The 14249-nt window shown below is 36.0% G+C and overlaps 1 protein-coding gene across 1 annotated transcript; it reads right to left on the reverse strand.

Moving 5' to 3' along the window:
- Window positions 1-4065: 4065 nt before the first annotated feature.
- LOC149551129 (protein C2-DOMAIN ABA-RELATED 4-like) lies at window positions 4066-4992 on the reverse strand. Its single transcript, XM_089790059.1, has 3 exons — window positions 4882-4992; window positions 4679-4777; window positions 4066-4344 (listed from the first exon to the last, which is right to left on the reverse strand). Exons 1-3 carry the CDS (start codon window positions 4990-4992, stop codon window positions 4066-4068), a joined length of 489 nt encoding a protein of 162 aa, XP_089646185.1.
- Window positions 4993-14249: the final 9257 nt, after the last annotated feature.

Raw genomic sequence — 14249 nt, forward strand, 5'->3', positions numbered from 1 at the left:
AGAGTGAATTGATAATGAATTGAAGAAGAATTGAAGCGTTTTCAAGTGCAAAGAGTAGAAAGCCCTAGTTACATGAAATCTAGGTATTTTGTAATTGCAATTGTATTTCGAAGCTTTGAATTAGTAACAAAGGAGAACCCCATAGTTTGTGATGTAAGTCTAAGACCTAGGCATACATTCAAGAAGTATCCAAGTTATGTATCATTGGAGGATGATCCCTTAGGAGTGTTTTCACAAGTTCTACAAAATGTATTGCACGTAGAAGATATAAGAGCATATATACATTGTAAGTTTAAGAGTATTGGAGATAGTGAAATTCATAAAGACTTGGACCTACTTTGCAATAATGACCTATCCCTGAAATAAGAGTTTGCATATTTGAGTGATTTGAATTTGGTTAAGCATATATTTTACATGGATTTTGACAACCATGAATGGAGTAGAATCATTCTGGGTAGTAAATTCATGAAGGTATATTTTGGGTAGGATACATCCCTATGATGATAGACAATGACATGATTAATAAACCATTGGTTTGAGTAATGAATGATGCAATCTTGTGAATGAGAAGAACATGAAGAAGTTGGTTAAAACCAACCTGAGAAAAAAGTCTGATGACAAAAACATGAGAATAGACCTGATAAATGAAACAGATGTTTGATTTATCAACAAGGTCATTGGTTATAAGATGAACTACAGTTCTAGAGTGAACTTAGTATCTACTGGATTTATCCATGAAGCTTACCTTATGGCAGTGAAGAAAGAAAAGATCAACATGTATGAGATAGTAAAGCGACAATTGCTTGATAATATTGGCAGACTAAATAAAACCAATAATGTTGTGTTTAGATTTAAATCTTTACTGACACATTTATTCATCCAAGTGGTTAGATAGTTCCCTGGTATGCCAGACCAGGAATGGAATAGTGACAAGTGCACAATGAGTTTGATAACTCATCATTATAGAAGACATTTAGAAGAGAGAATAACATAGGATATTACAAGAATGTTGAAGAATTTCCAGTCTAAGATGACACAGAGATATATAGAATCCCACCCTTCATAGTGGAAAAGTATAAGGGTGACATATGTTTCATCATTGAAACAAATGTTACATGTATGGAATCAGTAGAACCTAGAGTGAAATTCATAGACCCAATGGGTTATGAGATGAGTGAAGAACTGATTGAAGGTTATGTGAAGATAATCTTGGAATCGGAAAGAGATATGGAATGTCCTAGATGGGGGACATATGAGGAAAAAGTTAAGGAATTTTATAGTGAACTTCACGTTAAGGACATCAAGAAGAAATTTGAAAAGAAAATTAATACAATCCTAAAGGAAATAGGCATGAAAAAAGAAGAATACAAAGAGGCAATAGGCATAGCTATGGAGATGAGGTAAAGTGGACAGACCAAGGTCTTGGTAGCTACACCTCTAGCAGTAGCAGGTGTTAGGATTTAACCACAGACAAAAATAACAATTACATGTAAATATACCAATAATAGAAAATAACAGATCACATAGAAAAGAACACAAGGCACCAATATTTAATGTGGTTCACCTAATCCTTGGGCTACATCCACCAAATAGCAAGTCCGATATTATTATGATCCAGTGATTACAACCTGATTACAATCTGTAATCCCTTACAACTCAATACCATTGCAAGAACCAATTTCACATCACCACTATGAAACAACCCCTAACCCTAAGCCCTTTTATATAAGTATTTTTATGCCGCTTTAGGGTTATAACATGTCGGCCATATGACATTGGCCACAACCCAAAAAAAAACTCAGGGTGATGCCTTGAACCCCAAAGAATTTATGAAGTATGTATAGTACTTTCTTAATCAGTCACTACAATCTAATAGCAGAAGCAACGAAAGGAGTGATAGTAGCAAGACCATCCACTCAAATAGAAAGTGTACCATATGATGTAGTAGCTTAGGTATAACCTACTACTGTACAACCTGTATAGAAAGAAAAAGATGAAGAGGATGTGTAGAAACCCTTCTTGTACGAAGGTGCTTCTAAACACCTTCAATCAAAGGGGTGTTCATTTGAATGAGCGAAAATGAGAATTTTGGCTAAGGAAAACAAAATTCTGCAAAATTCTTTGATTTTGAGGGTTCAATCAATTGCTGAATGAGATAATTTTCTAAAATAAAAATTGTCACATTGTGGTGCTCAGGACAAGATTTCCAATTACTATATAGTTTTAGTATATATGATTCTTTGCATGTTTATACTCAAAGCAACACAAATAGTTCCAAATAAATGGGAATATGAAACCTAAGATCTTGTATTCTTTTACATTGAGAAAAATCATATTACAATTGGACAAGATGATATGAATTAGTACACCATAGTGAGAACAAAAAATTTGAACTCTATCTGACAAAATACTCACTAGAACAATTGTAGTTAGTGAATTGGTTTCATGTTGTGGACACTAGAATATTCATCTAAGTCTATAAAATAGACCTAAAGTTACATTCAAATATACTATCTAGACTCATCTCCAACAATCTCCATATATCAATGTCAACATATATATGTATACTTCATATACATTTACTTTGGAATACACACAAATATAATTGGACTTCAACATTTGGAGCATAGTTGACATCAATGACAACAAGCTTAGCATCAATGACAACACAAACTTATCTTTTCAATACCACTTAGGACTACATGGAGTAATATTTAATATTTTGATATTATGCATATTGTAGACCTATTAAAATGATCAAGGTTTGGTACTTTTAAATTTAAAGCATTTTTTTAATGTAAGATGGAGTTGGTTGTTATAGAAGTCCCAATGCCTTTGGGACATCAATGATAGTATATTGACATCAAAAGGTCCTAGGAAATCTCCCTTAGTTTGTGAGGGGATATTTTAGGGACAGTCGTCAGATTTTTATATTAGAATAGGAAACAACTTTTCTATGTGTACCCTTATCCTCCAAAACTCCTTTGACATGGCAATGTATATAAGACCCTTGAGATCTATCACTAAGATATATTGAAAAATGTATACTTTGTTTACATGACATTTTTTATCACAATACATGCTCTATAAGAAGTTGGTCACTTTTATTCAAAGATAACCTTAAAATTAAAAAAATCTAACTTCATTAAAACATATTCAAATATGACCAAGTTGGTTAAGTTTACACAATTGCAATGCCATAAAATCAAGTAACCAAAAGGGAGGATAACGACTTCATGTACTTGAAAAGAATATAGGTTTAAATGGTTATGTTCATCATTGTGACTATCCACTTTCCTTTTTAACATCCTTATAGAATGTAAGAAACACAACCTTGTTTAGTAACTAAATAGAGTCAACAAACTATCCTAAAAATATTTGTGTTAAAGATTAAGATCATAGGCTTAAATGATGATTGATTTTAATCAAAGGTGTACTTGGAAAGAGAGTTGAATGTATCCCATATTACATTAGGGTCTATCATCAATACAAGATAGTCAAATATACTATAATATACTATAATAGAGAGGGACTTACACCAACCGTAAAGAATGGCATGCATTGTATAGTGCATTAAGGTCTCAATTTCCCTTCTACCTTCAACACCAAGATAGATAGTTCCAACATCAAATATTTAGTTCGAAGAGGATTTGACATATCCCATATTACATCAAACGTCCACCTTCAGTTTATATACGAAAGAGATGACATAACATAATTCTTTATTAGAAAACTTATATATTTAACAGAAATATTAAAATTGTTATCAGACTTTGGCCGATAATTTATATATTCCAGTTCCAATTCCAAATAAGAGCGTGTCAAATATTGGCATAGTGATAGAAAAATATAAAACCTCTATGAAAAAGAAGTAAAACTGACAGGGGAAATAATTACTAATTTGAAAACAAAGCCAAATCCAGTTGTTGCAGATATATGATCAAGTAATATTGTATTATTAGGTACTGAGAACTGTTAGAAATTATGTGAATCTAACCACAAATTTTATTTTATTTTCAACAAATAACTGGCCTAAACCATGACCTTATTTTACTCTGATTTGAATTAATTGGAAAGATCAATCCATTTGAGCTGCAATTCTATGCTACCACACTCAACATTCTGAAGAGCAACACACACTTCTTGCATCATGTACCCATCCACAAATTTTATACATAATTCCTCCTTTCCAAGCAAGGATGAAAGACTCCCTGAATTTGGGTCACAAAAACCACTTGTCTTCAGATTCTTTCTCATTCTCACAGCTCTGGCAAGGCCCTCAAGATTTATCTCAGCATCTCCCATCTTGTCATCTCTGCTCGTTAAATCCTTGTCAAAAACTTCCTGTTTGATAGATAAAATTATAGAAATATGAATTCGAATCATTAGTTAAAAACAGATATTCAAAGAGATTCAGTCTATGATTTGGATTTAAACAGACATCAAAAGAAGTTCAGTCTATGGTTTGTATTTTCCAATAAGAATATCTATACATCAACCAGTTGAGCTTCTGTAAGAGTCTTTGAAACAAACAAATACATAGGAAAATGAATTCAAACCATCAATAAGAAAATAGATATTCAAAGAGTTTCAATTTATGGTTCGTAGTTTCAAATGAAAATACTTCTATGTCAATAGATTTGTATGAAATTCTTCTTAATGAAAATCAAATACCCACCAGTTTGAGAGAAAGGGTATTGGAATTTGGTATCAAAAGTGACAAATCTTCATTCCAAATGGGCTTCAAATTCTTCTTAATAACTCGAGTCTTCACTTTCTGCAATAATCAAATATGAACCCAAGAAGAAATGACTATAACAAACTGATTATTCATGATTAATACAAAATTATAGTCACAGAAAGATGAATGAAGAATATAACCTGGCTGCCAAGTCTAAGAATAACATAGGGGTCACTGCTCCACAAATCTCTAACAGCTAAATTAGTCCCCTTTATTACACGCACTTTGAGAATACCTGCTACGTCACCCATTATTTTTTTTGTTTCTTGATCAACTTAATTGCAGCAAAAAATAAATGATCAGCCAATCTAAATATCTTAACTCTGGTTCTTAATCTTAACTTATGTAGAAGACCGAAATCAAGTTTAAGGACAAAGTATATAAGCTCTGCATATGCAAATATACCGAGGCATGGAACATATTTGGCTGGCTTCTTTTTGTTTTTACTTAGTAGAATGTAGCTCTTCATTGCTCATGCCAACTAAGTACATGTTTATATTTTTTGTTTTACTTGATGTAGTACTCTTTTGAAGTATTTTTGATACCTTGTTTTTTTTTGACAGTATAAGAATCTATCGAAGGGTAGAGTAGATGTTATTAGAATTCAAATTATGTATTTTGATACTATAACTTTCAAGATATGGAGCCAACGTTATTAGAGTCAAACCATATCTTACAACACTACAAGAATTCATGGAAGAACAAATATCTTTTAAACCACAAGAACCCATCAAAATTAAAATCGTTATTATTATTAAATTAATAAATACACATGATGTTTTTTTAAAATTACAAAAACTTATTTAATTCACATTACATCTTACAAAACTAGAAGAGCCTTGATAACACATTTAACATCAAAAACATAGAAATGATGGTCAGAATTGGTGGAATATTTTGGAAGCCCTTTATAATTACTCTTTTGATTAATATTTCTTTCTCTTTCCAAATTTCCTCCATACAAATGACAAATGGCAATGCTTTATGCATTCTAGAACAGTTCAATTGTCATCTTCTGGATGACCATGTTTGTTTGTATTATTATGGCTGACTTTCTTGCTGATGTAATCCACATTCATTCTGCAAGAGTTCAAAGATAAAAAACTAACTATAACAGACACTTGTATGAAACATTTGCAATATCAGACTAAAGTTAATTTTGAATTATTTCCTTTCATTTTGTGGGTATCGTTTTCTCCATTTTGTCCATACTCTGCAAACTTTAGCGATGTATTTATGGGTCCTGTTTGTCCAAGCCCTGCCTAGCTTTACACTTTGTCTTACGCATATATTGATGGAGTGTAATAATCTCCTGTTATTTGTTCTCTCTCTAAAAGCTCAATAATGATGACCTTCACACGCTTATACAAAACGTGTATTCAATTAAATAAACAAATATGATGGTTTTGAGCAAACTTTCAAAATTATATATATACAAAGAGGATCATTGGGTGTCATAAAAAAAATGTTGATACAAGTTTATTTTAAAAGTTTGTTTAACAATTTTTATAAGATGTGAAAAACTTGTATCAAATGTAATTTTTTCTTCTAATGAAATATTTTCTTTTTTGTACCTTTAGTTCTCATTTTTTTATCATATTATTTTATGTTTTTTTAAGGTGGCTCTTCTTGTAATTGTGCAGCTCTCACTTTTCTCCACACAAAATGACATAACTTAAAAAAAACAAATCAGCATACCTTGACCATAGTATTTATGATTGAATGCATAGAAAAATATTGTTCTGTTTAGAAAATAGCCACCCCTTAGTTGAATTGACATGTGCAACTATTTTAGCTTATCTTTATTTGAATGTGCATATTGTAAATGATAATATAAGTCAATGGGCCTTCAAGGTCAAATGATGAAGTTGAAAAGACCAGGAATCAAGTCTCAGACCCAATTAGGTAGATACAAATATTTCACAATTTATAACATTTACTTGAAGTTTCTTGTTAGTATTTGAATTTTTTAAATTTTTAAATTTTTTTCTCGATGTTAGTATTTGAATTTTGTTTACTTTTTTGATGGGTAATAGGTAAAACCCATATTCTTTACAATTTATAACATTTACTTGAAGGTCCTTGTTAGTATTTGGATTTTATTTATTTTTTTGATGGGTAATAGGTTGAAGTCATTGTTAATTATTATTTGTTATAACAAATTATTATTATTTGTTGAGCTTGAGTAGATTTGAACCCAAGATTGCCTACTCACAATTTAACAATGCATCGTAGATTCTTGCCCAATTAGTATTTGAAATTTTATAAATGTAATCATATTTTAAAATAATCTTAAAAATAACTCTTAATAATACAAAATTATTTGTATACTTTATTTTCATTATATATAGATATATCTTTGAAAGTCTTGATATTGAATATAATGCACTGTATTAATAGTAAAAATATTATTCTAAAAACATCAAAAAGTCAAAGATATGATAATTGATATATTTAAATATGTTTGAATTTGAATCTTCAATGAATCCGTTATTTATGAAGTCAGTTGAACAATATAAAAGACGGTAGAGTTCTCTATGGAGATGAAATTGTACTAAGGATGAAGGGAGGATACGAACTGGAAGCGGCTGTGTGTGAGGGTTTTGGAAGCTTGTTTTAATGTCGTTGGGCTGTGCATGCATAGGGAGAGCGCCACATTTCTCTTCTATCTGGTGAGACCTTTTGTAGATTCAATATTGGACGATTATTGTTGTGCAAGGTTTGCATTTTTTGTGGACAACAAATTTTAAGAGCTTTTTTTCAAAGTTTGTCTGCCTGGCTATTATGGCTGCGAGTGGGGTTTCCACAAGTCTCATTCTTGTTGGAGCCTCTGGTTGTGATGGAACTTCTCCCGGGGCGCAGTTACGGGAGAAGGAGCCATTTTATGTTAGCGAGCGCCAAAAGTTCAATAAAGTTAATGGTTGTTTTCCGCGTAGCCAAGATCGGCCTGTGTTGGTTATTCCTCCAGAAGCAATAATGGAGGATGTGGACTATTTGGCCACACATGCATTGATATGCAAGTTTCTTGGTATTCAGATTTCCCTGGCAGCTCTGGAAGCTTGGATTCATCGTTCATGGCAGGTGGAAGGTGATATGGACATTATGTTGGCGGGGAATAGCTACTTTTTGGTGAATTTCTCTTGCATGTTAGATCGAAATCGGGTCTTTGAGGGAGGCCCATATTTTTATGACAGAGTAGGTCTTTTTGTCAAACCTTGGCATCTGGGGTTCAATTCCACTGAGGATCTTCCTTCGAGAGTTCATGTTTGGGTCCACCTGCCGCGACTTCCTTTGGAGTTTTGGCATGAGGATATCTTGCGATAGATTGCCGTTGTGCTTGGATAGCCGACTACTATAGCCCACCAATCTCTGGACAAAAAGGTTATTTCCTATGCTTGTATTTGTGTTGAAATTGATTTAAATAATCCTTTGCTATATTCTTTGGAAATTTGTCTTGGTTCTTCTTCTTGGATCCAACAGCTAGACTATGAATCTATTCCCTTTCGTTGCTGCCTTTGTCATGTATATGGTCATTTACAGCATCAATGCCCTCAAGCCTCCAAAGGCAATGGTACCCCTATTGGGTTTTCTGGCCCAAGGATGGCTAATGATGGAAAGGGGAATGGTCAAAATGTTAGTGGAAAAGGAAATGCTCAATTTGATAGTGTAGGTAAAGGGAAAGCTCATATGAACACTTCAAGTCAGGGGCTAGGGCCATCCAGTTCTATTGGTCCTAATAAGGATGGTTTTATCCTGGCACAAAACCGTGCTAAGGGGCAGGGACAAAAACAATCTCATCTAGATCGGCAAGTGGACTCAGGGTTTAATCGTTTTGAGGTTCTTGACAATATGGTTACAGAAGAAGGTATTCCTACAAAGGCTCAGGGTGCAGCTACTGGTTTAGAGGGGAGGAATTCTACTCTTAGTGGCAACCCAGATGTTGTAGTTCAGCATATGCTGGAGACTTCTATTGGCCCTGAGTCTGGTGCCCTTGTGGTTTCTCTTGCTCCACAAGAAAAGGACGATGTTCTTCTAGCAAATTTGGTTAAAGATGTGTTTGCCTCTGGTAAAGGAAAGGGATCTTCTCTTACTTTGGGCCTAATGCAAAGACCATTTAAGAAAGTCTCTTTTACTACTCCCTCAAGAGTTGGGCGAAAGCACGATCAGGAAAAAATTAAACTTACAAGAGATTTATTGGTAGAGTCTGGGGTTGTCAAGACCTTGGATGAGCATTTTCCCCACTCTACTCAATGATTATTCTCTCATGGAATTTGAGGGGGTTGAATAGTATCCCCAGACAAAAATCTATTCACGATCTTGTGGTTGAGCATTCTCCGGATATCCTTTGTATCTAGGAGACCAAGCTTTCAGTGGACTCCATGTTTAGATGTGCTCCTAACATTTGGTTTCTAGGCCAATGTCAGTGTATTGGTGCTTTGGGGAGCTTTGGTGGTCTTGCCATCAGCTGGGATCCTAGGAAAGTTACGCCACTTTACTAGGTCTCTTGCCTCTCGGCTCTTTCAATGGTTGCTTCCTTTCTAGAGATTGGCGAGATGATTCTTGTTACTAATGTGTATGCTCCTATTGATCTCCCTGGCAAGTCTAAGCTCTGGGATCATATTAAGCATGTCAGAAGCTGTCATCCTTTCTTGCCTTGGATTGTGGCTGGAGAGTTCAACTCTGTTCTCAGTTTAGAGGAGAAGAGGGGTGGGCTAGCTCGCTTGGGTCCTTCTTCTGAGCTTCTTCGACAAAATATTGATCTTTTACATCTCTCTGATGTCAAACCTCTCAATGGGCTCTTTACTTGGAACAATCGAAGAGTTGGAAATGATGCTATCATAGAATGCTTGGACAGGTTCCTTGTTCCCTACTTTTGGAATTCTGGTTCTCTTTCGCTCTCTTCTAAAATTCTTGATTGGAGAGGTTTTGACCACTGGCCTATTAAGCTCACAGCTAGTTATGTTGTTGTCCCCAAGAACCCTCCCTTTAAGTTCCAGCTGATGTGGCTTCAAGACTCTTCTCTTCATGACTTAATGGCTCACTGGTGGAGACAGGGAGGCCCTGCCTATGGCACTGCTATGTACTCCTTCTCTAAAAAACTTCAATTTGTTAAAAGGAAGTTGAAGCATTGGAATAGGAATTATTTTGCTAATCTTTATATTATGAAGAAGAGGGCTCAGGATCGTCTTGATGTTATTACGAGGCAGATTCGAGATTTGGGTTTTTTAGAAGCTCTTGGCATTGCAGAATCTCGAGCTTCTGCTAATTTAGCTTAGTGAGATCTTAGAGAAGAAATCTATTGGAAAAAAAAGGCTTGAGTTGACTGGCTTCAGGAAGGGGACAAGAACACTGCATTTTTCCATAAATCTGTGCAGGCTCAATGAAACAGGAGTTACATTTCTTCTCTTGTTACTTCTGATGGGATGCGTCTGACTTCTTCTCAAGCTATTTCCAGGGAAGCTATTTAGTTTTACTTTGCTCTTTTTTCAGATGATTTACCTCCAACAGAGATTGAGGAGAATACTATCTTGTCTTGTATTCCCTCTGTTGTGACCAGGGAGATGAATGATTCTCTTATGAGGCCAATTAGTATGTCTGAATTGGAGGGGGTGGTCTTCAGCTTGAGGAAGGGCAAAGCTCCGGGGCCGGATGGTTTCCCTGTTGAATTCTTTCAAGAATTTTGGGATATTATCAATCATGACCTTTTGGATGTGGTTCAGGAGTCCTTTTCCAACAAAGAAATGCTTTGGGCATTGAATGCTACTTTCTTAGTCCTTATTCCGAAGAAGGAAGAGGCTAATCAGTTGGACTTTTTTAGACCCATTGCTCTTTGTAATGTGGTCTATTAAATCATCACTAAGCTCCTAGTAGAGAGGCTTAAATTTTTCCTTCCTATGGTTATCTCTGAGGAACAAGGGGGTTTTGTGGTAGGACAACAAATTTTGGATGGGGTGGTTATTGCTTCTGAAGCTATTCACTCTATGTGTACTTCTAGGGAACGTGCTATGTTTATTAAGCTTGATATGGCTAAGGCTTATGACAGAGTCAATTGGGATTTCTTGTGAAAAGTTCTTCTTGCTTTTGGCTTCAGTCAAGATTGGGTTAGATGGGTTCTTAGCTGTGTTACTACTCCTTCCTTCTCGGTCCTTCTTAATGGTGAACCAAAAGAGTTTTTTGGGGCTTCTAGAGGTCTTCGTCAGGGAGATCCCATTTCGCCTTATTTGTTTATCATTATGGCTGAGGGACTTGGTAGACTTATCAAGTTTCATGTTTCCCAAAATTTGATTCAAGGATGGCAATGGGGAAATGGTTTGCCTGCTCTTTCTCACCTTCATTTTATTGATGATACTGCCCTTGCTGGGAGAGCTCGGATTTGGGAAGCTTAAGCCTTTTGGCTCACCTTGGATACTTATTTGGCTATCTCTGGGCAAAAAATTAATGACCAAAAGTCCTCTATTTTTTTCTTCAACACTCCTGAGCCGATCCAGTAGAGGATTGCTAATATCTTGAGATTTCAGATTGCGTCTCTCCCTTTGACTTACTTGGGGGTCCCTATTGTGGTGGGTAGATAGCCTAGGCTTTTCTGGCAAAGCTTGCTTGACAAACTTCGACAAAGGGTCAATAATTGGACTCATAGGTGGCTCTCTACTACTGGTAGGGTGACACTCCTTCAATCTATAATTCAAGCTCTTCCCATATACAGAAGCATGGTTTAGGCTGCCCCAATGTATTTTCTTAAAGAATTTGATGCCCTCTCTCGCCAATTTCTTTGGAGTGGCAATTTGCAACACACCAAATGGAGCCTCATCAATTGGGATACTATTTGTTGGCCAAAAAAGGAAGGAGGCCTTGGTGTTCGATCTGCTATCTTGTGTAGTCAAGCTCTTGCTGCCAAGCTCTATTGGCATTTGTGTACAAGTCAGTCTCAGCTTTGGGCCCGTATCCTATCACACAAGTATTTACCTGGTGTTGAACCTTCAAAAATTTCTTGATTTTCTCTTGAGGGAAGAGGCTCTATGGTGTGGAATATTCTCAAAGATTGGTGCTCACCTGGTGAAGAGAAGTTTATTTTGGATCTGCAACAAAGCCACTGAGGCTCTATTTTGGAGTGATTCTTGGAATGGGCATCCTCCTCTCCTTTCCTCTCATCCTCACTTACAGGCTCTTTGTGATTCTTTCCTTTCTGCTAGATGGAATAAGGTGGCTTATTATAAGGAGGCTTTTCACCTAGGCCTTGTTGTGGGTTATAGATGGAAGAATTCTTCTAATTGGCCTCTCGGTGGCTCACTGGGAGATCGGCTGGAACTATCTCAGATATTGGCTTCTAGGGAGTGTAGCTCGTTGCAGGGACCTGATGTTTTGGCTTGGGGAGGTGCTTCTTCTGGCAAGTATTTTGTTTCTTCTGGGTACCTTGCGCTGACAAAGCAACTTTTTGGTGAGGTGGAGGTCTCTTGGTGGAAGAAAGTTTGGAATAGTTTTTCATGGCCTAAGTGTAACTTTTTCCTCTGGATTTTGGTTTACAATCGTTGTCTCACTTGAAATAATCTCTACAAGCGAGGCTTCCAGGGGCCTTCCATCTATGTTCTCTATCGCAATAGTGAAGAGACTGTATCTCACCTTTTTTTCCAGTGCCCCTTTGCCAAACAGATTTGGCACCTCTGGTGGAGTGTGTGGGGATGCACGTGCTGGCATGTGTCCTCTTTGTCTAAATTTTGGGATTATTTGGGCCATTCCCCTTCCAAGACTTATTTTCTTCAAGTTGCTTGGACTATTGACCCTTCCCTTATTTTATGGCATGTTTGGCTTGAGAGGAATAGAAGGATCTTTCATGATTTGCAGTTTGAGATCAGGCACCTATGGGGGAAAATTATTAATTCTCTTCAAGAAACACTCCTTGATAAATGTGACATTGGTGGGGGTTTGGATCCTATTGATGTTGGTATTTACTCTCGCCTCTCCTTTCCTCTTCAGGGTTGATCTCCTTCGATCCCCCACACCCGCTCTAGGAATAGAGCTAAGCAACACCCTTAGCGTGTTAATTGTCAGGGACGTTGGTCTCCTCCTGCGGTGGGCATTCTTAAAATCAACACTGATGGTTCTTCTCAGGGAAATCTTGGTCTAACTGGTATTGGGGGAGTTGGGCATGATAGTTCTGGTGATATCCAGTTTTTGTTTTCTATATACAAGGGTTACCATACTAATAACCTCATGGAAGCCCTGGCTATCTTGGTTACAGTGGAATAGTGTTGTCTACGTGGTTGGAAAAGAATCATCTATGAGACTGACTCACAGGTGGTTGTGAACTTATTGTATAATAGGAACCTTGTGCATGTGGATTGGCATTTGGCTCTAGTTATTCAACAGATCATTCAGTTATTCAATTCTCTGGATTCTATGTCCTTTATGCATATCCCTCGTGAGTGGAACGGTGTGGCTGATTGTCTGGCTAAATGGGCCTCTAAGCAGGGGCCGACTTGGAACATTCTTGATCGTAGGATGCTTCCCCTTGATTTATCTCAGATGCTGGATCAACTTGTGGACCAGGATAAAGCTATGTAGTTCTCTTTGTTTCTTGTGTTGTTTAGCTCTCTTTGATATTCAATAAAAATTTTACCCCTCTTTTAGTTAAAAAATTTGAATCTTCAATGTACAATAGTCTTGAAACATGTCAAATAAAATTTAAAAATATAATTTATTCTCGTTAACTCAACTATTCCAAAGATATATAAATATGATAATTTTAAATTTAAAAAATAGACCAAATCATTACCATGTCTAGATCTATGGCAATTTAGCTAACATCTAGCAAGACTTTAACATAACAATGATATTGGCATTTTAAGTTTGCTCGTGTCTATAAATCTTAATATAATAAAAAGAAAATCTATTAATAAGATTTTTATAAAAGATCAAAGGAAAATCTTGTTGGTCCCAAGAAAACAAAATTTGAGAATTTTATCTATTGCATGTTTTTTTATGTACTTTACATGAAAACTTGATAATGAAATAATATGTCAAGGAGATTTTTGGCGGAGGAAAGTTTTTTTTCACTCTGCTAGGGTTTCTTACTTCATGAAATCTTTCAATTTTTTGTGTACGGCTTTTTGTTTGAACTTTCCCTCTGTTAGCTCTACTTGTCATACCCCATTTACTACAGGAGTTTTTTAGGCTAGGATATAATGGCTCCAGCCAGCAATAAACCAGTTGTTTCTATTGTTCACGCTGCTACTTTGGTCTACCATGGCGCCTCCATAGAACAAACATTCACACAAGTTTGTCCCAAAGGTTTTTTATGAGGTAATCCTGACATTATCCTTCCTTTGCAAGAATTTGATGTTGCATGTGATTAGTTAGAACAACACACCTTGATAGGTTATTTTGTGGGTAGGACTCCTCCTAAAGCTATGCTTCGTGAATGGGTTAACAAGAGCTAGACTCCTTATGGAGTCCACCTTGACGTTGTGAAAAACCTTACCAAAGGTTTTTTTTTATTTTGCTTCGCTAACCC

This window comes from Cupressus sempervirens, chromosome 6 (assembly GCF_028749045.1).
Source record: "Cupressus sempervirens isolate cs-2001-9-10 chromosome 6, ASM2874904v1, whole genome shotgun sequence".
Lineage (NCBI taxonomy): Eukaryota > Viridiplantae > Streptophyta > Pinopsida > Cupressales > Cupressaceae > Cupressus > Cupressus sempervirens.